This window comes from Lolium perenne, chromosome 7 (genome assembly GCF_019359855.2).
Source record: "Lolium perenne isolate Kyuss_39 chromosome 7, Kyuss_2.0, whole genome shotgun sequence".
Lineage (NCBI taxonomy): Eukaryota > Viridiplantae > Streptophyta > Magnoliopsida > Poales > Poaceae > Lolium > Lolium perenne.
Window position 1 is genome coordinate 16,694,132 of NC_067250.2, and position 12,121 is coordinate 16,706,252.

Consider the following 12,121-nt stretch of genomic DNA (forward strand, 5'->3'; position numbering starts at 1 on the left):
GAAGTAGTAGCTCCTCTTGAATCCGACAGCACGACGGCGTGGTGTCGGTGGCGGTGTAGAAGTCCGGCGGAGCTTCGCTAAGCTACGCGGGCAATATGAAGTGGAGGAGCAAAGCTAGGGTTTGGGAGGGGGTGGCCGGCCACTCTATGGGGGGCGGCCAGCTTGTGGTCTTGGGGTGGCCGGCCCCCTCCCTTGGCCCCTCATTATATAGGTGGATCCCAAGTGTTGGTGTCCAAGTCTTCGAATAAGACCCGAAACCAAAACCTTCCATAGGAGGGGGAAACCTAGCCCAACTAGGACTCCCACCCAAAGGTGGGATTCCCACCTCCCATGTGGGGGGTGGCCGGCCCCCTATGGTGGAGTCCACTTGGGACTCCACCCCCACTAGGGCTGGCCGGCCATGGAGGTGGAGTCCCTTGTGGACTCCACCTTCCTTGGTGGTTTCTTCCGGACTTTTCTAGAACCTTCTAGAACCTTCCATAGAACCTTCCGCGACATTTTATTCACATAAAATGACATCCTATATATGAATCTTATTCTCCGGACCATTCCGGAACTCCTCGTGATGTCCGGGATCTCATCCGGGACTCCGAACAAATATTCGAACTACATTCCATAATTCAAGTGCTACCATTTCAACATCCAACTTTAAGTGTGTCACCCTACGGTTCGAGAACTATGTGGACATGGTTGAGTACTCACTCCGACCAATAACCAATAGCGGGATCTGGAGATCCATAATGGCTCTCACATATTCAACGATGACTTTAGTGATCGAATGAACCATTCACATACATTACCAATTCCCTTTGTCTCGCGATATTTTACTTGTCCGAGGTTTGATCTTCGGTATCACTCTATACCTTGTTCAACCTCGTCTCCTGACAAGTACTCTTTACTCGTACCGTGGTATGTGGTCTCTTATGAACTCATTCATATGCTTGCAAGACATTAGACGACATTCCACCGAGAGGGCCCAGAGTATATCTATCCGTCATCGGGATGGACAAATCCCACTGTTGATCCATATGCCTCAACTCATACTTTCCGGATACTTAATCCCACCTTTATAGCCACCCATTTACGCAGTGGTGTTTGGTGTAATCAAAGTACCTTTCCGGTATAAGTGATTTACATGATCTCATGGTCATAAGGATTAGGTAACTATGTATCGAAAGCTTATAGCAAATAACTTAATGACGAGATCTTATGCTACGCTTAATTGGGTGTGTCCATTACATCATTCATACAATGATATAACATTGTTATTAATAACATCCAATGTTCATGATTATGAAACTAATCATCTATTAATCAACAAGCTAGTTTAAGAGGCATACTAGGGACTTCTTGTTTGTCTACATATCACACATGTACTAATGTTTCGGTTAATACAATTCTAGCATGATATATAAACATTTATCATAAACATAAAGATATAAATAATAACCACTTTATTATTGCCTCTAGGGCATATCTCCTTCACGAGAGCCACGATACGAGAAAACATACTGAGACGCCGTGGCCGCCAATCCCATCTCGGGGAATTCAGGAGATCGCCTCCGGCACCCTGCCGGAGAGGGGAATCATCACCGGAGGACTCTACATCATCATGCCCGCCTCCGGATTGATGCGTGAGTAGTTCATCCTTGCACTATAGGTCCATAGCAGTAGCTAGATGGTTGTCTTCTCCTCTTGTGCTATCATGTTTAGATCTTGTGAGCTGCCTATCATGATCAAGATCGTCTATTTGTAATGCTACATGTTGTGTTTGTTGGGATCCGATGAATATGGAATACTATGTCAAGTTGATTATTGATCTATCATATATGTGTTGTTTATGATCTTGCATGCTCTCCGTTGCTAGTAGAGGCTCTGGCCAAGTTGATACTTGTGACTCCAAGAGGGGGTATTTATGCTCGATAGTGGGTTCATGCCTCCATTGAATCTGGGACAGTGACAGAAAGTTCTAAGGTTATGGATGTGATGTTGCCACTAGGGATAAAACATCAATGCTTTGTCTAAGGATATTTGTGTTGATTACATTACACACCATACTTAATGCAATTGTCTGTTGTTTGCAACTTAATACTGGAAGGGGTGCGGATGCTAACCCGAAGGTGGACTTTTTAGGCATAGATGCATGCTGGATAGCGGTCTATGTTCTTTGTCGTAATGCCCTAAGTAAATCTCATATTAGTCATCATGATATGTATGTGCATTGTTATGCCCTCTCTATTTGTCAATTGCCCAACTGTAATTTGTTCACCCAACATGCTATTTATCTTATTGGAGAGACACCACTAGTGAACTGTGGACCCCGGTCCATTCTTTTACATCTGAAGTACAATCTACTGCAATCATTGTTCTCTGCTGTTCTTCGCAAACAAACATCATTCTCCACACCATACGTTTAATCATTTGTTTACAGCAAGCCGGTGAGATTGACAACCTCACTGTTAAGTTGGGGCAAAGTATTTTGATTGTGTTGTGCAGGTTCCACGTTGGCGCCGGAATCCCTGGTGTTGCGCCGCACTACACTCCTTCACCAACAACCTTCACGTGGCCTTCATCTCCTACTGGTTCGATAACCTTGGTTTCTTACTGAGGGAAAATTTGCTGTTGTACGCATGACACCTTCCTCTTGGGGTTCCCAACGGACGTGTGCTTCACGCGTTATCAAGGCGTTTTAAAACTATTAAGAAGTTGGCATGTAAGATTACGGAATTAAACTAACATTTATTTTACAAGCACAAAACCTAAATATGTTAGGCTCAACTAAGTGCAACAATAACTCAAGATAAGCAAGATAGAACGAAGATATATGTAACACAAGGGATAGCAAGGTATATGTAATTCAAGCACGATGGCTATCACAAGAAAAGTAAACTCGAGTATAGAGATAACCGAGGCACGCGGAGACGAATACGTATTCCTGTGCTCCTCCATACAAGATGAGGTACGTCACATTGGAGAGATGCGGGCTACCACGAATATCTTTTGAACTCCATGAAGGCTCACATTCTTCTCCAAGCCAATACCACGAAGGAGAAATGCCTTTCCCTTATGGCAAGATTTTTCTCTAGTCTGGAGATGGCAAGCTCCATAACCACTTTACAAGCTCCATGAAGGAGAAGCTCGGTTCTCTTCACAATCATCCACGAAGAGATCACCGGAGCACCAATCGTCAAGCCAACTAGTAGGTAACCCCTGCAAGAGTAACAAGCTCATGATCTCTCACTCGAACTAATTGTATTGAAGAGCTCAACGCTATGCAAGGATGCAACCGAAGAACACCAAGAAAAATGCTCAAATCATTCTCTCTCGAATCCCACCAAAGCAAAAAATACTAAGAAGGAACTAGAGAGAAAGAAGAATGGTGGAGGTTAACCAATAACTTCAAGATCTAGATCCCAAGTGTTTCCCTCACTTAGAGGAGGAATGGATTGGTAGAGGTTGTAGATCTAGATCTTCTCTTTCAAAGCCCTTAAAAAAATGCAACAATCATAGGAGGGATGGAAAAGGAAGCAAGCCCATTAAGGAACAATGCAATTCTTCTTAGCCTAACGAAAAGGGTGTTGATGGAAGGGGCGACATCCATGGGCTGCAAACAATCAATTTTCAAAATTATATTCTTATTCGATGTATCTTGTGGGTAGTTTTATGGATTCTATTGTGAAAGTGATGGCTCCTTAATGGGAAATCCAACTTGGCTCATGGTTGCATATGAATTAATTATGCAAAAATGCATTTTAAAATACCAAAAAATTGAAATAAAATTTCACATGTATATCTAGACATTGTATGTTCGCCCATAAGTTTTCGTGGAAAAAGAATGTTTTTATGTCCATTGTAAAAAGACAAACTTTGATGCTCCATCACGACTATTTACGGGACATTTGTTGTCTTTTTTATACAGACCACATAAAATATTAATTTTCCACGAAATATTGTGTATGGACATAAAATGTCCGGATATTGCGAAATTTTATTTCAGAAATTTTATAGAAATTAAATTTGTTTTTTAGTTAATTTTTTATAGGCCGGTTCATATGCACCTACGACCTAAAACACCACCTTCCTTATTAATCCTTGTGTATAATTAAAAAGGGCCGGGTAAAATGTTTCATGCAGTCTGTTGATGCAGGTACCGTTAGACATTAATTATGCATCAACATGGATTTAAACCAAGCTCCGGCCGAGAGACAAGTTGTACACATATAACTATATCATAAATACTAACATGTCAGACACACCAACAAATAATACAGCGTACTAGCTAGCCAAGATGACTTTGTTGAGTGGCAGACAGATGCAAATACATGTATACACCAGCGTGACCACTGACCACGATGATTAAATGAAATGGCGTTTTAGAGATATGCATACCGTACACATAAATTCTTAGTATTGCCATATCAGAATTCTTAGCACACTTTTCATATCGTACTTCCTCTGTCCCATTAACGATGTCTAAGATTTATCTAGTATCTGGATACTAAATAGCATCTATATACATTTAAATTATGACAAATCTAAAACCAATTTATAAGATGGAGAGAGTACGAAATTAGTAACATACCCACCAACAAATACTGCATGCCAAGCTGACTCTTTACCCCGTGCGGCAGCTCTCTATCACTTGAGCCGTTGGAAGATGGTACGTTGCCGGAGGTTCTCACGGAGGCGGTGCATGTTGAGGACGTGGTCCGGCACGAATTGGCTAAGGCACCATTGCAGCCGGTGGCTTAGATTAGGCATGCAGAGGGGGCGGCGGTGCCCAATCCAGCGTGCCGCTGCGAGGGCGTATGCCTCTGGCGTCGGCATGATTATCCACGACAAGAGGCCTTCCTGAGTCACCATGTTCGTCGTCATCTTCGTGTCCACAAAGAGCGGGGCCTACACCACACAGAAGGCATACTAGTTAGTATATGATAATTAACCTTTGACTATATGGGACAACTATTTTCTATCTCGACTTCCTTTACCTAAGAAAATTGTTCCTCGGTGAATACCAAGATAAAACTTGCGAAATGAAGTGCTGAAAAGCATATAGGTCAACAAAATACATTTGAACACAATTCCGGTGCACTCTTGAGAAACTACACCGAATCCGACCAGATTGAACCCTCATTGCTGCCATCGAACCATGGGCGTACCGAGCGGGTGGGCCGGTGTCCATGAGGCACCTGGTAATTTTAAAGTTTCTTATCTATTACTACTACTATTTAGAGTTCAGAAACTCAGAAACCAGAATACATTACTAGGGAATAGCTTATAGCCCCACAACTGCTGGCGCGCTGCCGACATACCACTTCCTCGGTGCGACAGTGCTCAATTACCGCTGGCGTACCCAAAATTTTGTGTGCCGGGATTAAGAATCGCCCAAGTCATAGTCCTGCCCCTCAATATCACAGGCACACCAATATAGTGGCATATAGGTCAGCAAAATACATTTGAACACAAATCTTTTTTTTTTGAACAAGAGAGGGGTCTTGAAGACCCTAGAGAAGGTTCATTCAACACGTGGCGGGTACATTTACACAGAGGTCCTTTAACAACACTCGCACGAAGAAACCAGTAATTTGAAGAAAGGACCTCAGAAATAACCAGAAAGACCCTGGAGCAAAAGAAGAAAAAGCAATCAGGCCCCTGGGCACCGCCGCTACCAACTGCCGGCGATCTCAAGACGTTTCCGTCGAGATTCGGTACCGAAATGCCCAGTAGCACGCTTCCGGCGAAGCTTAGCATCCGCCGGCCACCTCTCCTCCTCCGGGGACGAATCACTTGTCGGTGAAGAGGCGTTGAGCTCCGGCGAATGAAGAAGAGGAGGGCCTCCGTCTTGGAGGTTGCAGAATGGCCGCTATGCCGGCCAAGGATCACGGCGTCGCTGGAGGACGCCGCGTGTTTCGCTCGAAGGAGCTCTTGTACAGAAGCTCCGTAGCACCCTACAGGCAGAAGCCGACGAGCAAGGGCCGCCAGTGCATCGCCGCCGCTCCTCTTCTGGCCACCATGGATATGAAGAAGAAGCTGCCGGCTAGCAACCACCAGCCACACGCCACATCGACGGAGAGGACAGGATCCTCCATCACGATCCAAAATCAGCACGCCGCACTCCTGCTCCTCCTCGCCACCAAGACCGGCCAGGAGAGAAACAACAATGTACCTTGCAGCTCCAAGAAGGATCCCCACCTCGTCTCCACAGCCGGCCTAGGGAGCTTCGTCTTACAAGGGATTTAGAAGAACCTGCCGCCACAGACTTATTGAAGAAGACGGCGTCGCTTGCCACCGCACCTGCCTCCGACCACCGGATCAGAGAAAGCGCCAGTAGCAACCCTAGCCTGGCCAGGATCCGGCGGCGAGGATCCAAGCCACCACCTCCTCTACGGGGCATCCTTCCAAAACGGTGGCAAACAGCCACAAACGAGTAGAAAACCTACAGATCTACACCTAGACTACACCGGCAACCAACCTAGACCAACTCCAGCCAGCTATTCCGGTGGAGTGGCCGTCGGCGGCCCAGTCAAAGGAGGGGGGAAAATAAGGTTATTGTGGAGGTTTGAGAGCCTGGGAGGGGGGAATCGTCTGCCCCCGCTCGGCACAACGTAGTGGGCTGCTACTCATTTGAACACAAATCGAGTGCACTCTTGAGAAACTACACCGAATCCAACATGCATGCACCTCGTAGGACAATGGCAGATTACATCCAAGTCAGTGAATAGTGTTGTGTAGCAGCGTGGTAGCTGGTAGTTGGTCTAGCAGGGGTGATCTGGCACGATCTGCGTGCTAGGACGTCCGACCATCCTGGTTTTTGACAGTGTCGGGCATCGTTGTCATGTACTCCGTAGATGACGTGGTGGTTGTATCTTCAATTTGGTGATAGTCTCAAGCTTCACGTGTCGCGGTCGATAGTCATATGGGGTGTCCTCTTCTGAGACCATGGAGTTTCGAGGTCGGTGGTGGTGATGTCCCCTCCAGTTCCAAAGTGAGTTTGATTTGACTCAGTAGGTTCTACACACGACGTCTGCTACCGAGGTGCCAAGTCATGCTTGTCCAGCGGTGGCTATGCACGACGTATGATGAGGAGGCATCAAGTCATGCCTGATCCTGGAAGGTGCTACACATAACATCTCTTTCGGCGGGATCAACTCATGCATGTTGTTGTTCGATCGGAGGTGGTGCAACAGTGTTTGGAGACGTGGCGGTATGAGGACGTCATGGACTTCAATCTAGTTTCTCCTCCAGCGGTCGACGAGTCGTTAGCCGCACAAGCTAGTGATGATTGTACAAGCGGCTTCAACATCGAGTACATGCAATCTGGTGAAAACACAAGATCTCTAATCAAACTACGTAGATATGTGTTTGCATCGTATCGTTGGAAGTTCGGCTTTGGGAACGAAAATCTAGAGATCGACTTGCAGTTGAACTTTTCACCATTGACGCATGTGGAGGTTTGTATTTTCACTTCTTTTGTCCATTGACGTAGGGTTAGTTGTTGTCTGGCGTAGTCACTGTCCAAGGATGTTATTTCTGGCCTAAACATTTTCCTTGCTAGATTTACATTATGAATTGAAAAAATGTTGTGTGCATCACCGTTGTTCACACACTAGGCTCCATTCCCATTTTCAAAAATTAATACACCCTCCATCTATAAATAGATGTCTGAGGTTTTTCAAAATCTGGATGTATCTAGACACTAAGTAGCATCTAGATACATCCACATTTAGACAAATCTCAGGCGTCTATTTATGGACTGAGGTAGTAGTTTAGTTGTAGGGATAGGGAGAAATGGACAAAACTAATCTAAAAGGTTAACAAATTTATAAAATAAACTCTTGGTGAAAGAATTTCATTGATCTAACTATTTTGAGTACGAATCCCCTCCCTGACAATCGAGCGCTCGAGCAATCACTTTCTGTGGCGCGGAAGCGCTCGCGCAGCGAGTCAATTCCCTTTTTATCACCTAGTGTTTAATTGCGTTCACATGTGTTCACACTAACAGCTTGTATTACTACTTTGCAAGTTGCATGCAGTAAAGAGCGTTCACACTGCATGCATGCACATGCACAGATCATCTCATTGATTTGCATTTAATGAGCTAACTTTTCAGCATGCTTTCGTAAGTTGTTGCATGCATACACATAGCATCTCACTTTTTTTCTTCAGCACGAGGCAGATTCTCAATTCCCTTTTTGCAATTCCCTTTTGGTTTTTTTTCGTACGGTAATTCATGTTTAAGGGGATCCTTTTGCAATTCCCTTTTTCGGGCCAGTGGTTTTTAAGGGGGGGAAAATAACGGGTGGGAAGATCCACTTGCAACTCAAATGAACTACCACTTGCTACTCAAATTAAGTATTATTTTTAAGCTGTAAGCTAACAAAAGTTGCTAAAATATTCTAAATGAAATTTACTTTTTTAGGGTTGCTGGGTATTTATATTTACCGTTGATAAATAACGGGGCACCGGGTTGATAACTTGTAAACAAAAAAAGAGTCGCTACATATTTTAAATTAAATAAAAAATTAGGGTTGATATTTATTTATATTTACCATTGATAAATAGCGGATCACCGGGTTGATAGCTTGTAAACTAAAAGAGAGTCGCTAAAATATTCTAAATGAAATACTTTTTAGCGTTATTATTTATTTATATTTATAGTTGATAAATAACGAGGCACAAGGTTGATAGCTTGTAAAATAAAAAAATGTTCGCTAAAATATTTTCTAAATGAAATACTTTTTAGGGTTGGTAGTTATTTATAATTACCATTGATAAATAACTAGGCTCCGGGTTGATAACTTGTAAACTAAAAAGAGTCGCCAAAATATTTGAAATAAATTTAGATTTTTAGGGTTGGTAGTTATTCATATTTACTATTGATAAATATCAGGACACCGGGTTGATAGCTTCTAAACTAAAAAAGATTCGCTAAAATGTTTAAAATAAAATTAACTTTGGGGTTGATAATTTTATACATTTACCGTTGATCACTCAAGTACGGAGGGGTTGATTATTCCAAACAGAGAGGGTTGATAACTTTTAGTCCAAAAAAAAGTTGCTCGAAACATATCAACATGGGTGCTACTTTTGAAGATCTCGTCGAGACGGATTTATTGGTGAAAGCGAATCTTAATTTGGAGTTGTCGTTTCAAAGTTAAAACGTTTTGAATTTTCAAATTTGGAAAAGATTCCCCTGACATCAGCAGATTCGTCTATTTGTGCATGCATGCAGAACTTTTTCTCAATATCCTGCACCAGGTTGATAATTTTATACATTTACCGTTGATCACTCAAGTACGGAGGGGTTGTTTATTCAAATAGAGAGGGTTGATAACTTTTAGTCCGAAAAAAAGTTGCTCGAAACATATCAACATGGGTGCTAGTTTTGAAGATCTCGTCGAGACAGATTTATTGGTGAAAGCGAATCTTAATTTGGAGTTGTCGTTTGAAAGTTAAAACGTTTTGAATTTTCAAATTTGGAAAAGATTCCGCTGACATCAGCAGATTCGTCTATTTGTGCATGCATGCAGAACTTTCCCTCAATACCCTGCACCAGGTTGATAATTTTATACATTTACCGTTGATCACTCAAGTACGGAGGGGTTGGTTATTCAAATAGAGAGGCTTGATAACTTTTAGTCAGAAAAAAAGTTTGTCGAAACATATTAACATGGGTGCTAGTTTTGAAGATCTCGTCGAGACGGATTTATTGGTGAAAGCGGATCTTAATTTGGAGTTGTCGTTTGAAAGTTAAAACATTTTGAATTTTGAAATTTGGAAAAGATTCCGCTGACATCAGCAGATTCGTCTATTTTTGCATGCATGCAGAACTTTCCCTCAATACCCTGCACCAGGTTGATAATTTTATACCTTTGCCGTTGATCACTCAAGTACGGAGGGGTTGATTATTCAAATAGAGAGGGTTGATAACTTTTAGCCCGAAAAAAAAGTCGTCGAAACATATTAACATGGGTGCTAGTTTTGAAGATCTCATCGAGACGGATTTATTGGTGAAAGCGGATCTTAATTTGAAGTTATCGTTTGAAAGTTAAAACGTTTTAAACTTTTATTTGCTCCTAATCATGTCTGAAACCGATCGCTCGCTAATCTCCTAGCGATCGAGCGCCAGCTAGGGCAGCCCTTTTGAGTAGCGCCTATGTTAAAAGAGTCATGGTTAATAGCGTAGTGCCTCTCTCAAGGGCGCAACACACCTTGCCAGTGTGGCACGCAGATCCCATAGGCTGTTATGGAGTAGTTTGCCTTAGCATGGGCGTTACACTATATAGTGTGTAGCACATAAGAAAAAAAGCACTACACTTTTTTTAATATACAATGTCTGCCTAGAGGTGACATGTGACAGAATAAGTACTGTATTATGAATTGGAGGCACAGTATGATGTGAAATCCGTACAGAAACAGAAATTATGGCTGCGTGCATGTTTTCTTTCAAAATTCGCAAACTTACCTGACATTGCACGTCGATTCCTTTGCCCCTGTACTCAACGTAAAGGCTCCTGGAGAAGTGAGTAACGTATCTGCTTCAAATGTACGCAGAAACACCAGTTACTCACTCACCCAAATCCGTATGATCCTCTGCTAGTGGAACACAACATACACGTACGTATGTACCGTTTGGTGGCGGCGTAGACGGAGTAGAGGGGGTAGGATGGCAAAGCCTCGGTGGCGCCGGAGCCGATGTTGACGACGGCGCCCCTCCCGCGCTCAACCATCCCGGGCAGCACAGCCGCCGTGACTTCCGTCGTCGCCCACAGGTTCACCCGTATCATCCTCACCCACGCCTCCGCGTCGGCCTCCTCGTGCAGGTACGTCGCGTGCGGCGTCGCCACGCCGGCGTTGTTCACCAGCACCCCAACCTCCAGCCCCTGCACCGCCTCCCGCAGCCGCCCCATGGCTTCATCCCCTGCCAAGAAATAAATATACGACCCATCAGCACCTCAGCACTACGTACGTAGTTCTTCCATCTTCCGTTATATGTGTGCGGTCCTACACTTCACCTTGAGGAGTGGAAACGAGTGAGAAATCGAACAGCACGGTCTTGGCCTGCACGCCGTGGGCTTCGGAGACGGCTCGGGAGATGTCGTCGAGCTTCGCCGGGTCGCGGCCGACGAGGACGAGGTTGAGGCCGAGCCGCGCGAGCTCCAGGGCCATGGAGCGGCCGATGCCGGAGGTGGGGCCGGTGACGACGGCCCACGCCCCGTAGCGGCGGCGGAGGTCCTTGGGCCGGCGCAGGCAGAGCGCGAGCCCGGAGATATGGAGGAGGCGGCACGCGACGGCGGCGACGTACAGCACGCCAAGGATGGCCAGCGACACAAACACGAACCATGGAGACTTCTGCTCCCGGAAGAGAACATCGGCATCCATTCTCCCTCTCTCTGTCTCTTTGCGCTGATCTGCATGTGCTAATTAAATCACTTCGGCCCAGCCTTACTGCTGACTAGGTCCCGAGAAATCATGGCAACACTAAAACCTCCATCTTCCGAACCACAAACTACCACCACCAACATACGATACGACAGCGACCTACTAGTAGAAGGGACTGTCTATTGGTTACTTGACTGATTTGCAATTAATCGTCAGTCGTGTTTTTATCCAATAGAAAAATGACACTGTCTTCTGAAAATGAAACCTCACCACCGAGCCTTGTTTACTCCTGGGGTATTTTCATCCCCTAGGCGTTGGTGAAAACCTCCCTTTCACTCAATCCCCATTTTTCTCCTAATTTCCCCGCATTTCTCCACACCCTTCCCCACAGCCTCTAGTTACTTTGTTTTGGGATGAGAGGGAATATGAGAGGTATGAGACGGGATAACTAAAAACACAATCTTTGCACCACACAACATGATAATGGACAACCACTAAATTAGAAACTCAATCTTTGATTGTGTAATGCAGAACCAGTTCATAACCAAGTATTAGGTATAATTTTAAACGGCATTACACAGACACTATTTAACATGAACTCAGTGTAATGCAATTTTCTCGAACAGGAACCAGTATCATTTAGCTCTGATGACTCATCGGAGCTGCAGTCCATGGCAGACCTGGACAAAAAAAAATTTCAGAGACAAGACATCGCTAGAATAAAATACAGCAGGACATC

At 44.3% G+C, this 12,121-nt stretch overlaps 1 protein-coding gene across 2 annotated transcripts; it reads right to left on the bottom strand.

The window, feature by feature from the left end:
• Positions 1 to 2,839: 2,839 nt before the first annotated feature.
• Positions 2,840 to 11,456, bottom strand: LOC127311318 (very-long-chain 3-oxoacyl-CoA reductase 1). 2 transcript variants are annotated; one of them, XR_011749738.1, is made up of 5 exons: positions 11,016 to 11,456; positions 10,630 to 10,921; positions 10,466 to 10,535; positions 4,583 to 4,899; positions 2,840 to 3,210 (listed from the first exon to the last, which is right to left on the bottom strand). XR_011749738.1 is itself a non-coding variant. In XM_051341726.2 (4 exons), exons 1-4 carry the CDS (start codon positions 11,380 to 11,382, stop codon positions 4,639 to 4,641), a joined length of 990 nt encoding a protein of 329 aa, XP_051197686.1. In that variant the 5' UTR covers positions 11,383 to 11,455; the 3' UTR covers positions 4,387 to 4,638. The 2 variants fall into 2 exon arrangements, 1 of the variants encoding a protein (XP_051197686.1); XM_051341726.2 differs by lacking the exon at positions 2,840 to 3,210 and having other exon boundaries at positions 4,387 to 4,899; positions 11,016 to 11,455.
• Positions 11,457 to 12,121: the final 665 nt, after the last annotated feature.

What these genes read in the sequence shown, in the direction of transcription:
- LOC127311318 (XM_051341726.2), bottom strand. Translation starts at nt 11,382, where the DNA reads ATGGATGCCGATGTTCTCTTCCGGGAGCAGAAGTCTCCATGGTTCGTG. An exon ending in ACTCGTTTCCACTCCTCAAG is followed by an intron (nt 10,922 to 11,015) that starts GTGAAGTGTAGG and finishes ATTTCTTGGCAG; the next exon opens with GGGATGAAGCCATGGGGCGG. An exon ending in GAATCGACGTGCAATGTCAG is followed by an intron (nt 4,900 to 10,465) that starts GTAAGTTTGCGA and finishes TGTGTGGTGTAG; the next exon opens with GCCCCGCTCTTTGTGGACAC.